This window comes from Chroicocephalus ridibundus, chromosome 8 (genome assembly GCF_963924245.1).
Source record: "Chroicocephalus ridibundus chromosome 8, bChrRid1.1, whole genome shotgun sequence".
In the NCBI taxonomy this organism is placed as follows: domain Eukaryota; kingdom Metazoa; phylum Chordata; class Aves; order Charadriiformes; family Laridae; genus Chroicocephalus; species Chroicocephalus ridibundus.
In genome coordinates, this window is record NC_086291.1 from 55,965,125 (window position 1) to 55,989,632 (window position 24,508).

Below are 24,508 nucleotides of genomic sequence, written 5' to 3' on the forward strand. Positions count from 1 at the left end.
GGCGTACCAGACCAGTCAGGTGCGCAGAAGAACATATGGGAAATGCATCATCTGGTTGGTGACCAAGACACACCCAAAAGCCCCGGCAAACTGTGCCGTTCACATCAGTGGTGTGACTAACACTTCAAAATAAAAAATGCAAACCACCAGTTGACTGCAGCAGTTCAAAGGCGGCACCGTGGCAGCTCTAAGGGGAGCAGCGTTAGGCCTAGTTAAGCAAGTCGCTTATCACTCACTCATGGTACGCTTTGATTCCATACACAATAGCTAAATCATATTTGACCATTATCACAAGATGGAATTTTAGTCAAGCTGATAATCCTGTATCAATACTCACTGTTGTATTTTGTTGGCTACAATCCAGTCAGATCTTATAAAAGGCTTCAAAAGAATTTAAGCATGATTTTTTTAAAACAACTCTCAGATAACAAACCTAACTTGCTTTTACATAAGTTTCTTTTCCACATTTCCATGGGTTAGCAAAATACGCCGGTAAGAACAGCAAAGTACTGTAAACAGAACTGCTATTGCATCATACCTTAAATACAAAAACCCTGCCATTGTAGAAGACAAGCCATAAACTCTTGCCTAGTAAAGTGTTACACACTAATGGAAAAGTTCACAGTACCACTCCATAAAACACTACCATTCTTTAAGGTAAATGCTACCCCCCCATTACTCATTGTACTGCATTTCAATAAAGTTAGTGAACAAAAAAATCAAGTAGTACCAAGTTTTACTGGAGCAGTTACAGAAGTTACAGGACCTACTTTTTCATGAATGACATCCATTTTCTCGCAACTTGTCTTCACACTTTCCCCAGATAAGAGCTCTGATTTCATCTGTGACAACTCTAGTTCTAGCTTTTTAACTTTGGACAAGAGTTGACTATGTTCATCATCATCTCTGACAAAAACAAGGAGGCAGTAATTAGGAAAAAGTAGTTTGGATCAAATTCCAAAGGTGTGAGAACATAACTGTCTAATACAAAGCGCCTTCCTAGCTCAGTTATTCACTATGATAGACACTGTGAGCTTGTGGTTCCTTGAAGATGTTATTTAAGGCGTACTTGGGATTACTATATTCAAAGCGAAGTATTTTGAAGTTGTGAACAAATCCAGCAGTGATGACTGCAGAACACCACCAGGCTGACAAGTTAGTAACTCAAACTTATATAGATTTTAGGGAATTTAAGGTTTCTGGCAAACCAGTCAAACTTAATTTGCATGAGTTTGCTGCTGGTAAGAACAAGTTTCAGGTTACTTTACTTAAACCAGACTAACTTTAGAGGCAGGTGTCAGCTATCATGCTAAAGCCATTTTACATTTAGATTTAACTTAAATGACAATTCAGCAAATAAGTGTTTCTTTTCCTCTTTCTAATGGGGAAGCTTAATGAAGTGCTGCAGTTTTTATCTGGTTATTACCCAGTACATGAGAGGAAAGTAGTACAGCTGACAAACCAAAAACAGAGACAAAGGTTAGAAGTTATACAATTCAAGAATTTAATTCTAAAGCCTATCAAAAGCAGTTACTAAGCAATTTAAGGAAAGATTCAAATGCATTTACAAGAGGATGAGAAGTCAGTCATTCTCCTCCACTAAATAAACAACTTTCTCTAGCAAAAGATGTAGTTGTAGGATTGCTCACACACTGGGAGCAGGCCTTGTGCTGATGTTCAGCAGCACAGTTAAAGTCTGCCATAAAACAGAAGACTCCACGCTGACAATACAAACTCTTAAGGTCAGTTAACTGACACAAAGGACGGGATTGTTTTATTTTAAAAAGGAACACATGTATCATTATCAGTTAGTACCAGGACTGAAAAAGCAAAATATACTTGAGAAGTGCTTATACCTCACTGTTTTTGCTTTGGCTATGTCAAGCTCCTTCTGGATGTCCTAAAAGATACAAAAGTTAGTTTTAATGTATACAAAGAAACAGAAGCAACAGAAAGGAGATAAAGAATGTTAGGTGACAATGACAGATTTTAGCATCACCTATACAGGACTGTCCCCCCACGTTTATGTTTGTGCCTCTGTATAATAAGATTTTCCAAGCAGAACCTGCCTTACTGGTCAAGTGAATAATTTTTAATCATTGAACTGAAACCCCCTCCAAGAAGGGGGAGCAAGAACACAAACAAGTTTTAAGACTTCAAGAACTGTAATAGCTACAGTAAAACAAACTGGGGTTTGGGACAGCCAACAAAAACCTGAAATCAGTCTATTTTATCAACGGGTTACAATCAGAGCAAGTCAGCAAAGCTAACTCTCTGTACCTTGGATTCAGCAGAGAGTTTTGCAAGAAGGTCTTCCAGTGTCAGGATGCGGAACTCATGTTCTTGATGTAAAGCCAGGAAGTCAGTCTTAAAAAATAGGGAAAAAGCATGGTGTATTTTCTTTTGGAGTACAAATAGCATAATTCATATTTTCTACAAAGCATAATTTTGATGTAATTCTGTGATTGCTTAAGTGACTTATCCTGCAGGGAGGTGAGAAATTATAGAATCTGTAATAAATATAAATGCCCGATTCAGCAGTAGTAGGGGTTATACACAGGGAATTTTACCACAAAACCCCTTCTTTGTCACTAGCCCTTCCTACAGTCTTCTTTCTCTGTATGAAAACGGGATAAATCCAGATGCTTTTCAACAATGTAAGATTCTACTTTAGACCAGCTATCTGGAATCAATTCTTTGTCAACAATAACAAAGGAGGAATGAATGCCAGTGACTACTCCCTGGCTTTTATTACCTATCAGTTAATTCTGTAACAGAAAAAGAATCCTAAAGTCAAATTGCTAATAATCCCCATTATAAAAACAGAATACTTTGATCAGTATCAGAAAGCATCAATAATTATCTTACCTTTTCCTCCAGTTTCATATCTTTAAGGTGTTGACCCATCACATTTTGTATTAGCTTCAATGTTTCACTTTTGTCGCTCATCTGGGCAACCTGATCTTGAAGGTTACGGAGTAGAAGCATCACTTTGCTATATTCTTCATCATGGTGATGGCATCTGTCAGACACGAAGGCCATTTGCTTTTCCAGCTCACTTATACGACCAGAATCAAAGATGCTTATGGTATCCTAAGGTATAAAGATTTTTTTAAAATATATAAAAATCAAGTTATTTATGTTACTCTCATATATCAAGTAGTTATTGCAAAATACTGAAGACATGCGAGTTAATAAGTCTTAAAAGATACAAGAGTTCTTCCCTGGACTGTTCCCCCTTACCTTTGGGGGTTGTACAGAGTGAAAGGAATCAGCCTGTGGCTCAGGAACCCGAACAGAGTCATCGGTTCTCTGTATTCTATCAATTCTTGTCCAGTTCAATGCAGGTAATAATGAAACAAAGCCACCAAACCCCCAGAACCATACACCTACATCAGAAACAAAAAGCAAAAAGGGTGTTCAAGAGAATTCTCCCTTAAGACTGCTTATATCTACAAAACACCTTCTTTCTTAAGGACACAAGCTACCTTCAGTTTGCAAGGCAGATGTCACACAGTGGACACTACTCCAGTCTAAACAAAAATAAGTGGGCACCAGCTTTAAAATTGTTAAATCAAGCACTCAAGAATATTAGGGAACATCCATCAGTACCATCACACAGTTGCAAGGCAGACAACCTGCGCTTATATATCATGGTATATCCTTACTCTCATACTACTGCTTCCTGGGACCTAGATCTCATTTACTGATTAGACAGGCCTTGCTCACTGAAGGCAGATGTAAATGCTGCTTTTTATCTCAGTGGAAAAATATCTTGCCTTATATCCTACTTAATACATGCCACATTGCAAAATATCTAATAAAAGTTGGAGGAAACTTAGGCTTCCATGGAAACAATCCAGCATTTCACAAAGATCACACTTATTTTTGCAATATCTTAGTGAGAAGTAGCAGCATTTTCTACACGGGGTAACTTCTTCCTTTCTTATTCTCCCTAGTACAGAGGATTTTGAATCTCCACTGTAAGTTTCTGAGAAGCTTCATATTCTCCCCAAAATAGTTACAAGTGTTTTAGGACATGCAAAGACACGAAACTGCTTTTCAGAAACAGCCCAGCACTTTCATTAAATATTTTAAACTGACTTTGTTTATTTCAAATTAGACAGCTGGCCTGGAATATTGTCAACTAACCAGTCTAAATAGCAGTATTTTAAGCAACTAAGTGTGCTTAAAATGGCCTAGAGCAAAGGAAAGATTTAGGATGAATTGGTAAAAGAACTTAAATATACTTTTACCAAGATCAACAACACTCAAAGCAATCAGTACGCAGCCTGCTCTTTATAAGCTCATTGCTATTCCCATGAAGGGAGGTTAAAAAAAAAAGAAAAAAAAGGTCTTCAGTGCATTTATTTACTCACCCACTCTGTCTGTCAAAATAGCTCTATGAACTCAAGGGTATTCCATTCATGGTAAGGGGAAAGCTCACTGACTTGTCAGTACTTTGAAAGTTTGAATTACTGCCCTGTTCACAAACAAACTTGCTCTTTTTTGTTTCTGCATCTTCTTCATAAACTGAAAGTTCAACTAAAAATGCTATTTTGGAACAGCTGTAGTAAGCATACCCCCATTTGTATTATAGCTAAGTGATGCACATACCTAGTAGAAACAGGAGTGGGATAAGAAACAGTAATAGCTTGTAGATCTTTGGAAGGCATCTAGAGACAGAGAGAGGAAAGTTTACTAGAAACAATACATTTACCATATTTTATTGTTTTTTATTATAATGGGTAAATAATTTGCTTACAAAATGATTTTTTCAAAGGATACACACCTTCTAAGAAGAAACACCTTAAGCAAAGACATCAGAGTAACAAGTTGATACCACCCAGTTCTAAGCAACCTGAACAAGCCAGAAGCTGCCCTCCCTAGAAGACAAAAAGTGGTAGTGTGAAATGTAATTACTGCAGCACATGTTCAGAGAAACCAAGCAGAGGGACATGCAATTGTGACCAAGAATACTTTGCACAGCAAAGAAATTAATGAGTACAGGCAACATGTGCAGCCTATTAACATCTAGATATCACAAGTCTGACAGCATTACAACATCAGCTACTCAAGACAAACAACAGTCATGCAAAAAGATGAAATGCTTATTTGTTATAACAACGCAATCCTGCCAGAAATTCAGTATTAATGCTTGAATCCAAGTTGGCATGCACTGCAGACCTCGGTATGTTTCAAGAAATGCACAGGTTAGCAGCATCACTTTTTGCTAAGAGGAATACCATGATAGGAAGCAACTACCAACCCCAACACACCCCATTATTCTTGACACCCCATCTTCTGTGCTATTCACACACTCATTCCCTCATGAAATAGCCTGGTTAGTCTCCCATTATGCCCGTGAACAGAGGCATACCCTCTCATGAAGCATATTTTGGTCAGTAAAGAAAGTAAAGTAGCACATGCGTTTCAAGATACAAAAGCTACAGCATAAGCATGGTTGAACTAGTGTAAGCCACACACTGCAGATTCCTAGTTTGTCAAAAGGCAACGCACACACACACGGATTAGGATAGTAACCTGGAGAAAGAATGGCCAGCCAAAGTAGAGACAACACCTTCTGAGACACCAGCCATCCCGTTGCTCCCACTTTTCGCAACACGTGAAGCATAAAGTAACCTAGGTTATAACAAATTAACTCTATGTGGTAACATACATAAATAAGCTTCAGATTCTTTCGCAGTACATGCAGTAAACCAGACTCAATTCTCTGCCCATTACATGTTCTGCATAATTTTAAACCATACCTTTCAGTAATCTACAAACTTGGTTCTTTACTATTTAAAAAAAAATCAAAGCAAACCACTAATAAATACGAAGACAACTTAGAAAGAGAATTCTCCCATATAAAGATCAACAGCACCTGTGCAGTTAGAATACCACTTTTCCAAAAATCAACAAAAAGTTTACATTTTGTAGCGTGTTTATCTAACAATGCCATCCTAAGTATAAGAGAACAGGAAAAAAAGTACTACCATAAAAACAAGTTTGAAGAACATCACTACTTTAAAAGCATCTAATTTCTTCCGAATTATACATTGAGTTTGTTATCTAGGTTCACGTGTAGAAGAAGAGGGAACAATTAAAAATTTTAAATCCTAGTGAAAAAAATTATATAATGATGTCCAAGAAATACTAATAAATAATAGAAAATATTCCCTTCTAAAAGTTACAAGCAGTAGATGTTCCCAAGGATCTTCAGCATGGCAGTTTGGGAGTCCCAAAAAAAAAAAAAAAAGAGAGAGAAAAAACTAAAACAAAACCAACAGCAGCAACATAAAAAACAATGCACTAAACCAAAATGCTGTAACTTAAAGCCCACTGAAGCCAACAGTTACTATATCCAAGACTAGGACTGTTCATTCTACAGAACAAACTACGTAGTACACATTTAGAAAATAATCCTACATTTTCAGATTAGCAGATACCTCTGGGTTAATCTGAGGGATTATAGATATACCAACCCAATATTTTGCAAAGCATTTAGGTGACTTGAAGAGTCTCAACTCATTTTCCTTTGCTGAATAAAGAGCACTCAACAGATTCTTGATGCCTCTGTCATTCAAGCTAGGGAACGCTCATCTCACAGGAAGATTCTATCCCTATATAAGATTCCTGTAAAAATTGACTATCACTAGAACAAAAATAAAACGTTAAAACCCCTTTATTCAAATAATCCGCACACCATTTCCTCACACCTTGCTTTCAGTTAAAGGCAGCTTTTCAACCTATCCAGAGTACAGACTTCCCCAAAAGTGCAAAAAATTAACAATCTGACTTGTTCTTGCTAACATTGAAGGCATATGCTGTCCCTACACTGTGTTTTTAACTAACAGGTAAGCAGTCTGACAAGCTTGTACAAAAGTCAGTATCAGAGTAAGAAGTCAAACAGGAAAGGTGTTAAGTAAATTAATTTTTAAACACTTTACACTTTTTTAATCTACTTTGATAGATGAAGGTAAAAAAAACCAAACAACGCAAAACAGTATGAATGATTAACATTGTGAGATTGCAATGCAAAATAAAAGCAAAAGAAAAAAGGTCCAAGTCAACCTGCATAAGAAAAGGTGTGCCAAATGGTCCTTGCTACCCTTTTAGCCCATGAGGATTGCATGTGGTCTGTGGTGTGTATTTCAAGGTGTTTCTTCCCCTTACAGTCATCACCTGTTGGTTGTGGTAACAGTCGATTAATGGGACAAAGCCAGGATCAAATCAAGATTGTTACAAGATAACTTGAACAAGTCTATTTCATGATATCAGTTAGCAAACCAAAAACCACTAAGCAAACTTCAGTGGAATAAAACTTGCTTGGGGAAATACTACAGTACACCAGGCAACCACTGTTTCCGCCCCCCCTGGCCCCCAACATCTAAGTCGCAAAACAAACGTCTACTTTGTAGCTTCCACAGAGTCCTGGGGCATCTGACATTACTACTATAGCAACAGCCTGGTGTACAGCCCAAGGCTAAAAGACACCACCAATCATTATACTTACATATTGACTCCTCATTTACACCAAGATGGCTATCTTCTCTGTAAAACTCCTTTACATTCATGCTTCCACAGTAGTCTGAGTGAGCTGCAACACATTCAAAAAGCATACGTGGAATGTAACTCAAGTTCAAAGCCTTTCACATATGCACGTTTCAGCTATCATATATGCAGATTTTAGCTAGACTGGCTTGGTTCACTATTAAAGCCAGGTTACCCACAGGAAACCTGAAAAATGATCAAGGAAGAAGCCTACTCTGTCCAATCTTATTTCTTCTTCTTTAAGTAAGAGAGAACCTTTCGGTTCAAAAACTTTTCTGCTTCTTTTCAGATAGCAAAGTTAGTAAAAAAGTCCCAAGTAACAACTCATCAAATCCTGAGTCCCTATTCCCATCATCCTGTCAAATGGGCCAACTGTTACATCTTAGTGTTGATTTTACCAAAGATCTTAAGACTGGAGAAGAGAGCATTAACAAATTATTAGGCACGGACACAGAGAGAACAGGAGAGAAAGGAGTTTTATTCACACACAAAAATCAGTTACCTTCTGCCTATGGCAATTTAGCTTCACTCATAGAGCATGTATTATAAAAGAGAAAGCACCAAAGAACAACTGAACATTTTCAAAGAAAACAAGATGTGCTTCAGAGTAGTGCAGAGTGATGATGGCAGCTTTAGTTTTGCGAGACAGAGATAATCAAGCTTTAAGTGCACAGTGAGCTTAAGAGTAATAAGATAGCCCAAACCTGAAGACGAAAGTTAGAATTTGACACCAAACAGTTTTTAAAAATCAACTTAAGTTTCTCAATTTAAACACTGCTTTCTACCACTTCCTAGTAAAAATCAACACATGAATCTTAACTGTAAGACAGATCTCACATATGTGAATCCTGATACTTCAAAACAAAGGGAAAGCAAGAAAACGGTAGCACAACTGAGATAATTAAAAAAGGGAGAAAGATGGGAGCCAGACAAAAGATTATAGAAAAAAAAGACCACAGTAGTGCCAAAGATGAAGCCTGTAAGGAAAAAAAACAACCGACACACACTCCAGCTTTGTGTGGAGACCAAGGAAGACAACTGAAAAGGTACCTTTAAATTCATAACCCAGCTTCAGCAAAACCATTTGAAATAGTTGTACTAATAGTGATGCAAAAGATGCTGCAGCATGTTTGACCAATCGCAGAATCTTACTCGTGTAGAAATAGGTTCCTCCTATTGAAAAGAAGTGTGAATACAAATTATTCACCTACATAAAGCCATACTTCTGTTCTCTGGTGACCAGTTGTTTGTGAAACAGTGAGGACAAAGCATGGAAAGCCGCTGTTTATCCAGGAGTAAGAACTTAAGCAAGGGCAGTTTCAAAAGTCTGGATGCACTATATATTACAGCAAAGCTTTTTAAGAACTACACATCCTAGGGAAAACGCCTACAAGACAGAATGTATGATTTCAGCACGAATACCTTTTCTTAGTGAGAATTAAGAACTCCAAGTAGTAATGAATTCCTTGCGTACAGAACTCAGGATTTCTTAATGATGTGAGCTATCGATACTAATTTTGTGGGTCACAGCTCCAAAGAGACAAGCTACTTTCTTATTTTGGATTTGAAAGGGTGAGGACTTCCCACCTTCTGTGCCTTTACATTGTTCCATTTGGTACACTGGAGGAAGTTACGGCAGTGGTCTGCCTCAACTGCTAGAGACAGACACTTCTTCAGAGCCACAGGAACAAAACTGCAGTCCCCCGTATTGCTCCTTTCCTAGAGCGTGTGCCCCTTCTCCCATCCTCCTCAAGTTTAACTCAAACTACGGGATTAAAGTTCAAAGGAATGTACAAAGATGAGTTCCCTGTAAAATTCTCCTGTGTGAATACAAACTCAGGAGCACAGAAAAGTGTTTTCATACAGTGTCACTTTTAGTTCATTATACTAAGCCAACAGAACTCCTGCCTGTGCTACCCATTTACCAAAAAGAAATGCTTGCCTCAAAGCATTTGAAGTCACACATTGTAGTTCATCCAAACCGATTTCTTGCTACTGAAAACAGACGTCATTGAAGAGTAACACACCTACAGAATCCCCAAATTGGGGGGATTCTTTCTAATTCAAGGCCACTCAAGAAACAACTTCTTCATGGTAACAGAGGACCACCAACCATGAAGAAATTAAAGATGCTATGCAAGAAGTCAGGACCTTGAGGACAACCATCCTCAGAATAGAGATTGCCTTGGAGAGGCAGACCCTTACTTACAGCTGAGTCATTTGTTTTCGAGCTTTAGGAATGCAGTCACTAGGAAGTCTATTTGGAATCAGTTTTTCAAGTAGTTGAAGTTTAGCTTCTAAAAACACTCTAATAAGCTGGAAGGTTAAGTGAGGAGAAAAAAAAAACCACAGTAGGAAGGTATCACCTCTCAGACATTTCATGGATAAAACAGAAGCACTGCAAAGTAATAATTTGGCTCAATCCTGACAGTTCAAATCATGTCAGAAAAAAACCCACCAGACTGTGTAGAAAAAGTTTGTCTGAAAACCCTGACCAAAAACATAGTAAACAGATGTAGATCCAATACCAGATTAGGAGACTCTTACTATCATTGGTGGTTGGAATAGCCTATTGTGTTCCAAATCAATTTGGAAATACAGCTTGTTAAGATATCACGGCATTCTCATTTTGAAATTTTTTCATTCCTACAGCAGCATTGAAAAAAGTAGGTAATTATATATCAAAAGCTGACACGTACATAAAGTTTCAACTGATATAGAAAAAGGTATTTCATATACGCTGATCTCTAAAATTTAGTTATTGGTAAATTTAGCAGGGTAGTAAAAGTACTTAAATAACACTACATGGAAAATGCATCAACTAAGCTGTATAACATTCTGCTATCCAGACAAGACAGAAGAGAAAGTAACTTACTAGATGCATGTTTCTGGCTCCTGTCCCTGGAGTAAATTCTGGAAGTTGGCACATGAGAAGCTGAGTATGCTGTGAGAACCTCCTTCCGTTCCGAAAGCATGCTGCAGTCATTGCATGTGTAGCCATTGATCATTGTGGTCTGCATTTCTGCTGCTGCTAGATCGCCGTTTCCCTGTGTCAGTGTAGTATCACTACCTAGCAAACCAAGAGTAAAACACACCGAGCATTGGCATCAGTATTGTCATCACTAGTTACCATTAAACAGAATGTGGAAGGAAAAGCAAAGCGTAGTTACCTTTAGGGTCACCTTCATCATCAAGGCCTTCAAAAGAAAAAAAAAAAATTTAGTCCCAAATACAAGGAAGTCCTTTAATCCTGTAATCAACTATGATACCTGATGTGAACTCAAATTAGAAGTCACACTAATTTTAAGACTGCAAAGAAAAGGTACTTTATGATTAGTATTCTAATTCTTAACATTCTGCCATCCACCACACGAACAGATCCATACATTCAGACATTAATGTGGTAGGGTAACAGTGAAAAGAATTCTACCATGGAAGCGGCAGACTGTGAATGACAGCTACACCTTTTCTTAGCTCCCATGTGACTTTAAAGCAGCTAATTACAAGCTTATGCTGTTTCTGTTGCTTGGTAACTACTTTGGTACTACTGTATTTTAAGATCCTGTGTTAAGAGTCAGGTAACCGAAAGTTTAGAACGTGTTCTACTAAGATTGAAACAATTCTTCGCATTAGGACTCTGGGAAGGTCACAAGCATACTGACTAGAAACAAACAGTCTCATTGGAGATCTAACAAGTTGTTGTTCTCCTACGCAACACTTTACCTAGACAATACTTTAGGTAGACAACTCACATATTTTCCCTCTTCAATGAAAAAAGTAGGTTCCAGAAAGGCATACTTGTATATATTCGCAAAACCAAACCAGTCACACACAAACACCCTCTCAGGAAATCTTTAAGTGCCACTAATTTGAAACTTTCAGATTAAGTTATGTTAAATTGAAACACACTTCTGCCTATAAACAAAAAAAAAAAAAAGCTTTTCCTTTATCCTTTCAAAGAAAAGTTACATGTTTGCGTTTTTTTAAATACAGTACTTTACGCACATTTTGAAGAAAGTAATGATAAAGAGATATTTACAACTATTTAATCTGTGGTATTGCATCACGAAATTGTATACATTTGCCTGACATATTAACTTGACTGTGCAGTGTGTCCTGATGCTGCCTATGCCAGTAAATCAAGTTTACAGACCGGACTGTGAATTTCCAGTAGGCATTTTAGCAAGCAGACATCTACAGCAGAAGATTAAGTACATGCACACATTTGAGGGCAGGATGGAAAAATGCATGGGGAAAAGAGGGAAGATGCGGACATATGTTTATATGCACCAAACCATAAGCCGTTTTCACAGTCTGATATGAGCAACGGCAATGATTACCTACCCCAGAAATGATCAACTTCTGTCTGCTCTCGAATCAAAGATTCATCCAATACAGTGGATACCATTGACGCGTCACTGGCATGGCTATTGAAACTGCTTTGGCTAAAAATGGAAGAGCTGGATAGATTTTTCCTCGGCGTGTGTCTTACACTGCCAGATTGTTTATTCATACTTTTGCGTTGCTTCATCGTCCTAGGAAACAAAGCAAAGATGAATAAGACATAGCACTAAAGATGCAAGTTTCTCTTCGTCTCTCATTTTAAATGAAAAAAAGTCAAGGTATTTTAACGCTGACAGGACCAGACAGCTCAAATCAGGCTTAAAAGAAAATCCTCACATTCAAGCACCAATACTTTTGCAAAGGCTTCATTGCAAGCCACACGATGAACGTAATTTTCAAAGTATGGCAGTAAACATTGAGAACAAAGACTAAAACGGTAGGTAACCTACGTCTGACTATCACGTTCCAATAGGAAGCCTCAAGACTGCAACCAATAAATTAACTTGTATGATAAAAAATGCTTACTTAGAAGACTGTATTCCGAAGGACATGTTTCCAGCATAAGAGCTGTCATGAAGGGTATCATTTCGTGCATCATCTGATTTATTAAATCCCGCAGCAGCTAACCGTAAACTACGCCGTGACATTCTTGGTGAATCAAATACTGGATCTATTTTGTTTTCAGTCTCAAAATCCAAAGCAGATGAAGAATAACTTGAACTGCAGCAAAATAAGAACAGCAAAGTTACCAGAGTTTAAGGGAAAATTTCCCTAGTAAGAAACATGCCCTTCAAGTTCGTCTAAATTTCCACTAAAAGCAGTTTATCTGGGGTTACGGAGCAATTCCCACAAGATGCGCCATGTAACCCAAATAATTTAGAAGTATGTAAGCGTCCAAGGTTCTCTTAAGCAATTCATATTACAAGTTTAACAACTGAAAGCAAATCACAGAAAGAAACAACCACCATGGAAACCATATTTGAAGTTGAGCCAGAGCAAGCATTCGTTCTACAGCCTCAGACAAACAGTCCTTTTGGGACCAATTTGAGAAAGGAAGCTATTCATGACACAATTTCTTCACCACGCCTAGCAGCAAATTAAAAATCATGATGCACTCTAAGCTGCAAGGTAAAGATTCATTTATAGTCAAAGTTTTGGTTTTCTTATTTATTTTGTGTTTGTCAATTCCTTGTTTTGAGAACCAAAGATCCATATGCCACACTACTCCGAATTTTCATCTCCCAACAAGCAGGAACTTCCCCCCTTTAAGATACTTAAAGGCTTCCCTACTTCGGCTACATTAGTTTAACTACTATTACTTTTTAAAAAGTGCTTTTAAAAGACTTCTTAATTTAATGCAAGTAATTGGAAATATTTAACTCTGTACAAATAAATGTTTAGAGTCTTTCATCTGTTTTTCTCTGTTTTATCCTACAGAGCCAAGTTTACATGTAGACAAGCTTCACATCATTACCCCAGGAACTCTACTCCACACTTTTACACTCGATTCTCTCAGAACCTCCACAAAAAACTTATAATAAAGACAAAGCAGCAATACAAGGCAAATACAAACGGATTTAACAGAGGAGTCAGTAAGAAGTACATTTACTAAAACATAAGTTTAGCCTAAGGTAGAATACTCCTACTTACAGCCAAAGGAAACACTCAGTTGTGTAATTGAGCAGAGCTTGTTGTCACAGTGTATCGTGCAGGAGGAGGCCAGGTCCTAGACCCACTCAGCACTGTGACCCAAAATATCTACACACTAAGTGCTCTAGGCCAGCTTTCCTACAGAGCCTGTCCCCACCTTGGGCCACAGGGATATACAGAGCTGTAACCGCATTTACTTCAATATTCCTGGGTTTTTCATTTGTTTTCTTTTAAAAGAAGAGCTGAGCAAGGTATTGCTCAGCTCCTTCTCCCCAAAATAATAACCAAAAACAAGCAAGCAAATTAGGTCTGAATGAGTAGATTCTACTGCGCAATCTGTATTTGAAATGAAAGCTTTCCCTTTAAAAATACATATAAACAGCTACTATAAAAGATATTTGTGCAAAAACAGTTTAATGGAAATAGTTTTCATATAGAACCGTTAAAGACCCCCAGAACATTACGAAAGAATATTATGATATGTATTATAGAATCGGATTCATTTAGGTTGGAAAAGACCTTTAAGATCATCAAGTCCAACCATTAACCTAGTGCTGCCAAGTTACCACTAAGCCATGTCCCTCAGCACCACGTCTACACATCTTTTAATTACCTCCAAGGATGGCAACTCAACCACGTCCCTGGGTAGCCTATTCCAATACTTGACCACCCTTTCAGTGAAGAAATTTTTCCTGATATCCAATCAAAACCTCCCCTGGCATAACTTGAAGCCATTTCCTCTTGTCCTATCCTTGTTATGTGGAAGAAGAGACCAATCTCCACCTCACCACAACCTCCTTTCAGGCAGCTAAGAGTGAGAAGGTCTCCCCTCAGCCCCCATGATTAATTTGGCATACAAGTAAGTTAACATCAGAAGGCCTAGTAGCTACACTTACAGTAATGATTCAGTTCTGACAAGGTGGGTGTGCTTTAGAAGTAGGTTTATTGATTGCTCCACAATGCAAAGTAAAGCCCATAAGATGGATGGGACTGTGTTAGAGCCCATGAACTGCATTTCTTTCATCTGAAAAAAAAAAAAAAAACCCTAACCCAGACTGCCCTGCAGGAAAGCAGCCAGTTGCTCCAGCAGCAAACCGGCAATCAGGCCTCAGGACCAGACCAGCAAAATAACTTCTTCCGTTGCCCACAGGTACACAGATTTGATGTCAGGTCTTCAGCACCGCCTGCTTGGTCTCATCTGTCTGCCCTGCTAATGCAGCACAGCCCTGAGCGAGGCAGAAGTCTAAGCACAGCTTAAGACAAACCCAGCATACATTACTATATACATTATGCTTATTAATCCTTGGTTACATTTGGGTGGAAGAAGAGGAAATAAGACAGGAACCTCCTCATGTGAAAACAGACTTAGTCTACATTTGATTACATTCAAAAGGATTAATTTTTACAGTTTTCAAAAACATTGTTTAGACAGCTCGCACCCTGACAGATGTGAATTGAGAATATGGGCTAAATAAGGCCCTTCCTGTTGTTCATTCTGAAAGGGTCAGAGCCACAATAGTTTACTATCGAGTCCCTCCCTTAACAGTTGTTTCAGAACTCGGTTTTGCTATTTACACTTGCCACTACGCATTTGCTTTTCCTCATCTTCACCCAATGTTTCTCACAGATACTCAATTCACAAGAACACAAAGTACACAGGACAAGCTGACAGCTGTCACCAGCCTCAATTTGTTTCTGTTTATGAACACTTGCTGTTATTTAGTATCTCAAAGAGCATTTATATCAGTTTGGGTTGGATACATAGCTTGGAATTGGGCTCTACCATCTAAAAAGAAAAAATAATGGCAGCTTCTCTCTTGCTTGTGCAGGATAACTCTCTTCACATTTAAAGTGAATTACTTGCCCTCTGTCAGCAGGACAGTATCTAGAAGCCTCCTAACTTCCCATCTCACTTTTCGACGCTTTGGAAAGCGGCCTTTTTTCTTCTACAGAAAAGACTACAGTAAACAACCCTGCCTTTCCTTTCACGGGACAGAAATGACCTTGTACAATGATGGTCCTCCTATCAAATATGTATGGCTAGCAAAAAACATCTTAAAGGTGGGATGCAATTGGCCTACACTCCTAGATAACCTACACAAACAGTGCAGACACCGGTTCCTTTGCCCAACAAACAGCTCCCATGGCTGCCGGCAGATCTGCTGACAGGATCTAGTCTTACATTTCCAACTTCTTAGCTATTACCTTCACACCTCCTTCACTGAAGCTTCTATAGAAGAAGAGAGTCCTGGACTCTGGTGGGTTAATTTTAAGGTTTATTTATAAGTGTAATGAGAATGAGGTCTGCCAATTGTAGCACACCTATAGCTCTGTCTGGAGGACCTTAAGTGTTATTTATTTTGTAAGTATTCCTTTGAATGAAATGGGCAGTAATGTTCTTGACTATTCAAGATAATAATAGAGAAATGCAATGCACCTACAGAACTATAGCTAAACAAATGTCTTTAACATGGACGCAGGCATATAATCAGTATATGAATGTTTGTACGCTTTCTGACCAGGGCACTGCTTGTATTAACTGACCAAGGACATTACCTCAACGAGTTTAGCTATTGCTTCCATCCGTCCCAGAACACACATAAAACCAAAAGGATTTTATTCAACTATTTTGCGGAAAGCTACATCCTGACACAGGAAAAACACCCCAACCCAAATTCTTATTAATGTAAACCATGTTTGTGAAGAAAAGGCAGTGTTAAAGGTACCCGAATTGACAAAAACAACACATTTCAAAAGATGACAGTGACTAAAGGAAAGATCAGCCTGAAGTGGGGGGTGTAAATTACATGTTGACAAGTGGGTGAGATTCACAAGTTTGACTTATGTTTTGAGGAAGATAAAGGTTATTTAGCTGTATCAGTTTAATGCTTTTTTGATTTGGACTGGAGAAGTAAAAGCACAAAGCAGAAGCACTACAAACAGTTATGAACACACAGTAATCCCAGTGAGTATTAATACAAATCCTATTAATAGGTCATAACCAACTCTATTAATAACTTTGTGGTATCTAACTTCACTGTACTTCTTTCTGCAGTGCTACACGCACAAGACAATTTCTTTAAAGTAACTCACAAACAGATTGTGTAAAGACTGAATTATCAAAGGCAGAATGAGCCAGATCAGAATATAAACAAAATACACACAGGTGAGGGGCAGAGAAGGAGCACATAAATCATCTGTCATTGTCCAGCATGCCTTTTCTTGAAGTTAGTAAACCTACTTGTATTTAACCAACATTTTACCCATGTCTTTCTAAAAATTCAGGAAGACATGCAATTTAATTGATGCAATGTAAAACACATCCCATGCTGCAATACTATCAACTTCAGGCTGTAGCTAAAAAAACAAACAAAAAAAAAAAAAATCCAAAAAAACCCCCAAAACAAAACACATGATCCCCAATGAAAACTGACAACGCTACAGTTTTAGAGTACACAAAAGCAAGAACATTAAGTTAGTGATCTCAATTCTAGTTTTGCCAACTTTTTTGTTGGCAAGTAGCCAAGTATTCTCCAACCTAAATACTATATTTTAAACACATTACATAGCAACAATGATCTACAGGCACAGAATAGAAAAGCAAACTCATACAGCATCCTAATGAACAAAATTCTTTTTTAAACTTGAAGTTTCCTAAACTAATAACTCAGGCTTACCGATGTATTCTTGCTTCAAAATACATCTACTAACAACAGGAAAAGCTAGATAGATTAAATCAGCATCCACAATCTGCTCTATTAATACTAAAAAACCTCAAATGGACATCACAACATTGAATATGTAATACAGAAACTAGCAAACACTACAGAGTTATTTTTAGAAAACTGAAGTGATTTAAGACAAACAGTCTAATAATGGTCAATTTAATGAAAAGATATAAGAAAAAAAGCAAGCTCATTAGAATACAGATTTTACATTCACACAACAAGCAGTTTTGCTAAAAAAAGTAATCAAACATGAATTCCTGCCAAGTTCCACACTAGTAGCAACAAGTGCATATCAATCAGTGTTTTGAAGTGAAAACGCTGCCAAGTCACAGAAGAAAACACATACAGAAGTTACAAGACATACCAGAAAACATCTAAGAATTTTGATGACGTACTTACAGAAACAGAACAGCAATTGTAACTAGGTGGAGACTCATTTATTCATAGCAACTAATAAACACTGAGTCATTATCTTAGTCATTGTCCTGTTAGTTCAGCATATATTCTTTCCTCCATTTAGGACACAGCAGTTATTTTCAAAACAGACTAGATAAACCATGCTTCTTCAAAGAATTCAACTACTTACCATGAAAGCTAAACTCTTCAGAATTAACAACATTCAGAGAACATATAGTTTCTCTACAAGAAGAAAAGAGTTCTCACCTGAGTGCATATGTATAGCCAGTGTTCTCTGGCAGACAATGGGGAGGAGTGTACGTGTGTAGACGTGAAAAGTCCATGTTGACTGTTTCAAATCATACTGTAAAAGGTGAAAATAAAGTAATGCAATGACTTAAAGTTACTTAAAGTCAATGTAAGAGCCCTTGCACTGTTCAGCCTGTGTTATGAAGTATCGAAATAAAACAGCTACCGTTACCAGAAATATGGAGCTCTCAGTATTTCATCAGTATTGCTGCTAGTGCTAGATATCCCTTATCATCAGTGCATGAAGCTCAGCATCTTTCTGACCACAACTTTCTTTCTAGTCTATTTTGAGCAATTTCCGAGTTCTCTGGAACATTACTGCAATATGAGCCAAACTGTTATCACAATTGCACTACAACACTTCCATAGGAACTAAGTTATGCTGGCATCCCCAAAAGCTAAGCATAAAGATTTTTAAGAAAACCTACGTAGCCGTACTTTGAGGTCTGTTCACAATGAGTTTTGCTTTGAAAGCCCACTGAGCAAAGCACAGGCTGTTCTGTGCACCAACATGTGTAACACAGATGAAGCCTGAGAAAGATTTTACATATAGTCAAATTATTTTACCCTGCAACCTTTGAACACCATCCACTAAGCAGCAAGGGAGCTTCCTTCATTTCACATCAAATTGAAATATTTGGTATCGGTTAATTTATTCTTGTCATAAAAACACTGAACACACACCCTAGGAGAAGAGCCAGCAGCAAAATGACTCACATGGCTAGAATTAGGTACATTTTCCAGGGTGCCATCCACTTACAAAAAAAAAAAAAAACAAACCACACCCAAAACCAACCCACACTTGTAAAGCTTTCTTTGAAAGGTTTTATAATTTTAGGAAGAAAACAAGAATTGATGTTGGCATATCAAGAAACTTGTGGAGCTGCACGGGTGACTACTTGTGGTATTATGTATGATTTGACTTTTAAATTCAAAATATTTGCAAAAAACATCAAGCCCTTCTCAGTTTATTAGACACAAAAAATGTTTTGCTTTTCTAGTAAAGATTCTTTGATAGCAGGTTATTTGTGGTTAACAAATAGGGATTTGGCTATCCTGGATTTGCATGGTTAGCAAAGCAGAATCCTGTCTATTTTCAGATTATCTACAGCTCCTGTTTCAGCAGCAGTAAGGATATTCCACACAACTGTGTTGACAAGGCTAAACTAAGGTAAAAATACCCCTAGCTACACTTTAATTCTTATAATCAAAACTTCAACAAGTATCTCACTTTGGAGATACACTTTGCTATGCTGAAATAGGAGTTATTTTGTATAGCTACATATACATAACAAATAGTCAAAAAGCACAGAGTCACACATACAGGTAATAAGCAGTTCAAAAAGAAATCTCTACACAACACTAAAATGCTCTTACTCCACCTGTAGCCTCCAAATCCCGATATCAATAAGGCAGAAGGATTATCTCTATTACTACTGAAGACAGTTTCCTTCTTGTTTTTTAAAAAAAAAATATCAAAACTTACAGGCCTAAACATTATAGCTTTCTGAAAGCAAGCACCTCCCATGAGTTTACGGGGATAATGAAAATTAAGGTCTCTCGCTTCTGCTATTTATAATATTTAAAGACTGGTGTGTGGAGAAAGAATTTCTATTAAGTCATCTTTTTCTAAACTTAATTCACTGGTCCCAGAGCCATAATGCTTTCACTGGCTTGCATATAAAATTTGTTGTTTGTTTAGAGGAAGCTTAAATCAGTAGTGCAGAAGTATTAGCAAAGCTGTCTGATTCTCTTGCTAGAATAAGCAGCAAATACTGCTAGAATACACAACAACTGCTGCCATACTTTAAAAACAAATAAGAGCTCATTTTAGGTCATAGGAAACAGACCAGAAAGCAACAATTCCTCAGTAATAAAAGTGGAAATACAGTGAATTTCAAGAGGAGGATTGCTGATAACATCAGATAGCACTCGTTTTAAACAATAACAAAACAGATGTCTCAGGCATGTGACTATTGAAATTCAAAACCATGATTAAGGTTGATCTGTTTAAACTGGTCCATCCCAACAGAAAGACTGTTGAAGCCACAAGCCACGGACGCCTCTGTTTAGTTTCCACTGGAGCTGATCTCCACTGCTTAGCACACACCATTTCATCAATAAATCTACTTTTTAACTGGCAACTCAATAGCTGATATCATGCTTCTGACACCCAGCGATATTTTCCCACATGGAAAGCCAGACTATGTGAGTGACCTTTCAGTAGCTACCCAACCCCTCCCTCTGCCTCTGCTACCCATACTGGCAGGGCAAAGGCAGGCTTTGAAAAATAACATACTGGCTCAGCTTCTTTCCTGTTCTTTTCCCCCTTCCCACCAGTTCTCCATTTACTTGACTTCTAAATAAAATGCTAGAATTTACATCATACTTCTTATTTGCTAAGGTTTGAAATATATCATTAAGTTAGTATTAGAGAAAATACGTACTTGACAATGGCATGGCTAACTGAAAAGCCTTGGAGATATTTATGCAGAGGTCTATTAATAGCTGGTTTTCATAGCACCAGATCTCCAGTAAAGATAACAGGTTTTACCATTGGGACATCACATAGTTAGAAATCACTCTTAGAACATTCAGGGGCTTGGTTTGATTCATTGTCTGATGCTCTAAAATTAATTCAGACTGAACGGGAAAAACATTTACTCAGTTTTTCAAAACAAAACTGACTTAACTGACTTAAGCAGAACTTGAAAATAATCTTCAGAGATAACCACCACAATTTCAAAAACAAGCATCTAAAATTTACTATTGAACTGGATTCTTTTAAAAAAAACTTGGCTACTAATTCAATAGCTTAATTTTAGTTATCCATTTCTTCAAAACAGACTCCACAAAACAAACAGTCAACCCAATTTATCGAGAAATATTCTAAATGCTTATTACAGCAGAACTTTAAACTATGGAACAGACCAAGGGTGGGTAGAAGACAATAACTCCCTCTAATTTGTTCACTCATGTTTAACAGCACTCCCACCTTTCATATATTATTTCTTCTCATTTATGAAGTTTTCATATACAACTGGAACAGAAACACGCCAATAAAATATTTTTGAAATTTAAAACCACAAAACTTGGCAGAGAACCTGAGGGGTAGACACAGGACTTAGTTCCAGTTTAAACAAACACTTGTGGGTTCCCAGCAGATTTCTGGTTTAGGTACCATAGATCTGTCTGGATTCAGATTCATATAGGCTTTTGGTATCGGCTTTGCTGCAAGCATTATTGGGCCTTCAAGTAGCCTTTTTTCCTCCCTCAGAAGCCCATAAATACCTAAGTACTAAGGGATGTATAGTGAAAGAACCCACCAAGCAATAAGAGGTCATTTATAGGATAACCTAAAGGCAATTAAAAAGAAGCACACATTTCAGCTAGAACACAAGCGGACACTAGAATGTGCCTCAACTTATGAGCTACCTTCCACGTTCCTGCAGAGGCAGCAGCTGGATTATTTGCTTTTTTTGGAAATGCAGAAAACAACAATCATCTCAAGTGTCACCACTCCTTTGCAATTCAACTGAATCAGCGTTACAATAAATGAGCAGAGTAGAAGGGCAGAACACAAGGAAGCAGAGGGGTTCCTGTAATCAGTGCATCAGAATTTACCTTTGCACAAAGCCCCTTGGCTGCCTCCAGAGGATGTGGGCTATGAAGTATGAGTGACATGAGACCGCACCACTACCTCATAAGCCTGTTTATCTGAAAATCACTTTCAGAATCAGCCGGCCTCAGTACCCTAGTACAGCTGCAGAAAGCGTCCTGGCTTTCAAGGAAGGTGATGAAATGCTCTGATAGTGGCCTTTAAGCACAGAAACATCACAAGAGGGGAAGTAGCACCAAACACACATCGTATATACTCTGCAAGCACGTGGCAAGGACAAGGGTGAACTACCACTGAAGTCTTTTTGGGTACATAAATAGACTTCTATCAACATACTATCTAGGCATTTCCTCACAACCACTCTTTGTGACCAAGGAAGTGGTAATTGCTATTTCACAAACGAGACCCTGGCAGAGTAGAAATATTCACCAGGAAGTCTGTTATAGAATTGAGAAAATTTGCAAGAAAGCATGTCTTATTTTCTACATTACAAGGGGTAAAAAATTTACACATTTAAAGTCTTAGATGTTGACAGTACTACCTCAAGTAGAGCTTATTCTATCCTTATCTTTTAAAGCAAATAAACTAAGTTTAAGTCATGATGTAACATACTAATGCCACAAAAGCTAAAGAGACTTTTGGGAAAATTATTAACAACAATGAAACCGGAGCATGCAACCCTATCAGTTCCTGAGAGCAAGCTACTGTTATTGGTAATGTCAAATTTTATTTATTTCTCTCAGAATAACCAATAAAATTAAAATTTGGTAAAAAGAAAAAAGAGGCAAATTCCTAAGTAAATATACTCTACGAAGAATGCTTCCACATACCCAATTAACTACTAGTTTAAACAGGCTGAAGAGCAAAGAGCTCCGAGCTAAATCAACATTAAAACATACATTCTTAAAGCATTGGCATTCCTTTAAAACAAACATACAAAGGCAAGCAAAGAAAGAGGTCGTAAGTAATAAAATTTACATTTTAAACGAAATGTTACCATTGAATATTATGGCAAAGATCCCCAAAACACAGGCGCCAAACTGCAAACATACTGACAAAAGTAAGAGGTTCTTCACAAAGCGGTGATATTGCATATTCACATTAAGAACCCTTTCAAATGGCTTTTAAAAGAAAGGTTGATAGAGACCAGGTATACCTTCGGCTATGGTCAAACAGTAGCGTTCGTTGTTTACACACACAGCACCAAACGCCGCGCGGGAAGACACCGACTCATTTTACGAGCCGGGAATCAGCCCAGGCTGCCTCACAGTGAAGCACACATACACCCCGAGCCCAGCGCACAGGCCGCACCGGGCCGCGGCGTTCGGCGAGATCCGGCGCTTCGCTCGCGGCCTCCCCCATCGGCCTCCCCAGGCCGCCGCAGACGTGGGGGGAGGCCGGGCGGGCGCTGCCCGCCCCCGGGACACGCCGCGCCGCGCCGCGGGGTCCCAAAATGGCTGCCCGGCCCCAACAAAGGCCGCGGGGTGCGGCGGCCCCGGCCCCGCCGCTCCGGGGCCGTTCGAACAGAGGGGCCGCGGGGCCGCGCCGGGAGCGCGCGCCAAACAAACGGCCGGTACGTCACGCCTGCGCGTTTTAACCCTCACCTCGCCGGCGGGGGGCGAAAGGCGTGTTTTACCCGGGATCTCGCGTTCCCAGAGCGCCTCAGAACTAACTGAAACCCACACCGACAGCCTACCCTTTGTAAGGCCGCTGACTCCCGCACCCTGAGATGGCCGCAGTCACCCGGGCACAAGCCAAGTAGCACAGATTTAAGGGCAGATGATATATATCTGCCGTATTTACTAATATAGCACCGTAAAAAGCCTACCAAGCTTGTCAATAAGATCACTTACAACGCAAAAGCCTGCAGCGCGCTCCCATAACATTATTATGAAAAACAGCAAATAGTAATACTAGCAATTACTGCTCATAATACCTCTTCCCCATAGATGAGAGGGAAAACCAGACATTAACTTGGAAATTCAACAGAAGCATTGGCCTCTAAGTCTGTTGCAAAGCACTAAGAAATTTTTGTTTTTAAAAGTGAGCAAAGAAATACTTCCTTTTTGTGAAATGTTAAAGTGAAAACCAGGAGGGGATAGGAGGATTGCAAGCGAGATGCAGAACCTGGAATTTGCTAGCCAAGATTTTCCTTTCCTATATTACAAACAATGCCTTCTTTTAATAAATAAAGGGACATAAAATGAGGCAAACCAAATACTCTTTCTTCCCAACAGACATAAAACTTCTTCAGACTGACAGAAAACAGGCACAGTTGCGCACTTCAGACACTTCCACCCCTGTGGTTACCGAAGGGCTGCCAAACGTGATCACTGCACCAGGAACACCACTCTGTCATCTCGAGATCAGCACAATACTGAAATATCACATTTTGCAGCAAAACAACAAGCACTCACTCACTCAGTGAATGATGCCGAACTCTTTTCCAGTGAAACCCTCTCTGCTTAACACCACTTTCCCACAGCAGCAGCTCACTGACACCAGCTGCCCTGAGGTGACAACAAGGGAGGGCAGCCAAGACAGGTTCGGCAGTACCCGGCACCAGACCACACCAATTGCCATACGTTACCTTTGCACTAAAGCTCAGCAGCTGCAGTGAACACAGGCACCACAGCACACTTATCAATTCTTTCTAAATCAGAGTCGAAAGCTGCAGGTTATAGTTACCTCTGAGAAGAAAACGCTCCAAGTGCCAGGCCAAGAGGCACCCAAGCAGGCAGACAGCCACGGCACAGATTTGTCTCTCTCCTTCCAGCGCCGATCCAAATAACTTCGGTCTCTAAAGAGAGGTCAGCATTTTGACCCAGCAACCCCAGCCCGCTCTCCAACGCGACGCCCGCCCGCCCTGCCGGCACCGCTGCCCGAGCCGAGGAGGAGGAAGCCG

The 24,508-nt window shown here is 38.8% G+C and overlaps 1 protein-coding gene across 12 annotated transcripts in view; it reads right to left on the reverse strand.

Moving 5' to 3' along the window:
- SUN1 (Sad1 and UNC84 domain containing 1) overlaps positions 1–24,508 on the reverse strand; it is a 35,052-nt gene that overhangs the window by 5,394 nt on the left and 5,150 nt on the right. For 3 of the 12 annotated variants that reach the window (XM_063345299.1, XM_063345297.1, XM_063345296.1), the window contains exons 2-18: positions 24,292–24,403; positions 17,943–18,039; positions 12,427–12,621; positions 11,902–12,092; positions 10,728–10,754; positions 10,433–10,627; positions 8,608–8,730; positions 7,520–7,603; positions 7,078–7,188; positions 5,545–5,643; positions 4,793–4,886; positions 4,618–4,676; positions 3,244–3,389; positions 2,869–3,093; positions 2,281–2,367; positions 1,857–1,900; positions 771–906 (exon numbers count right to left, since the gene is read on the reverse strand). In XM_063345299.1, coding sequence (XP_063201369.1) covers positions 771–906; positions 1,857–1,900; positions 2,281–2,367; positions 2,869–3,093; positions 3,244–3,389; positions 4,618–4,676; positions 4,793–4,886; positions 5,545–5,643; positions 7,078–7,188; positions 7,520–7,603; positions 8,608–8,730; positions 10,433–10,627; positions 10,728–10,754; positions 11,902–12,092; positions 12,427–12,621; positions 17,943–18,019 — 1,893 coding nt within the window. In that variant the 5' untranslated portion in view covers positions 18,020–18,039; positions 24,292–24,403. Of the gene's footprint in view, positions 1–770; positions 907–1,856; positions 1,901–2,280; positions 2,368–2,868; positions 3,094–3,243; positions 3,390–4,617; positions 4,677–4,792; positions 4,887–5,544; positions 5,644–7,077; positions 7,189–7,519; positions 7,604–8,607; positions 8,731–10,432; positions 10,628–10,727; positions 10,755–11,901; positions 12,093–12,426; positions 12,622–17,942; positions 18,040–22,759; positions 23,146–24,291; positions 24,404–24,508 lie in introns of those variants that run through there. The other 9 variants (XM_063345300.1, XM_063345301.1, XM_063345298.1 and 6 more) reach the window with 8 other exon arrangements.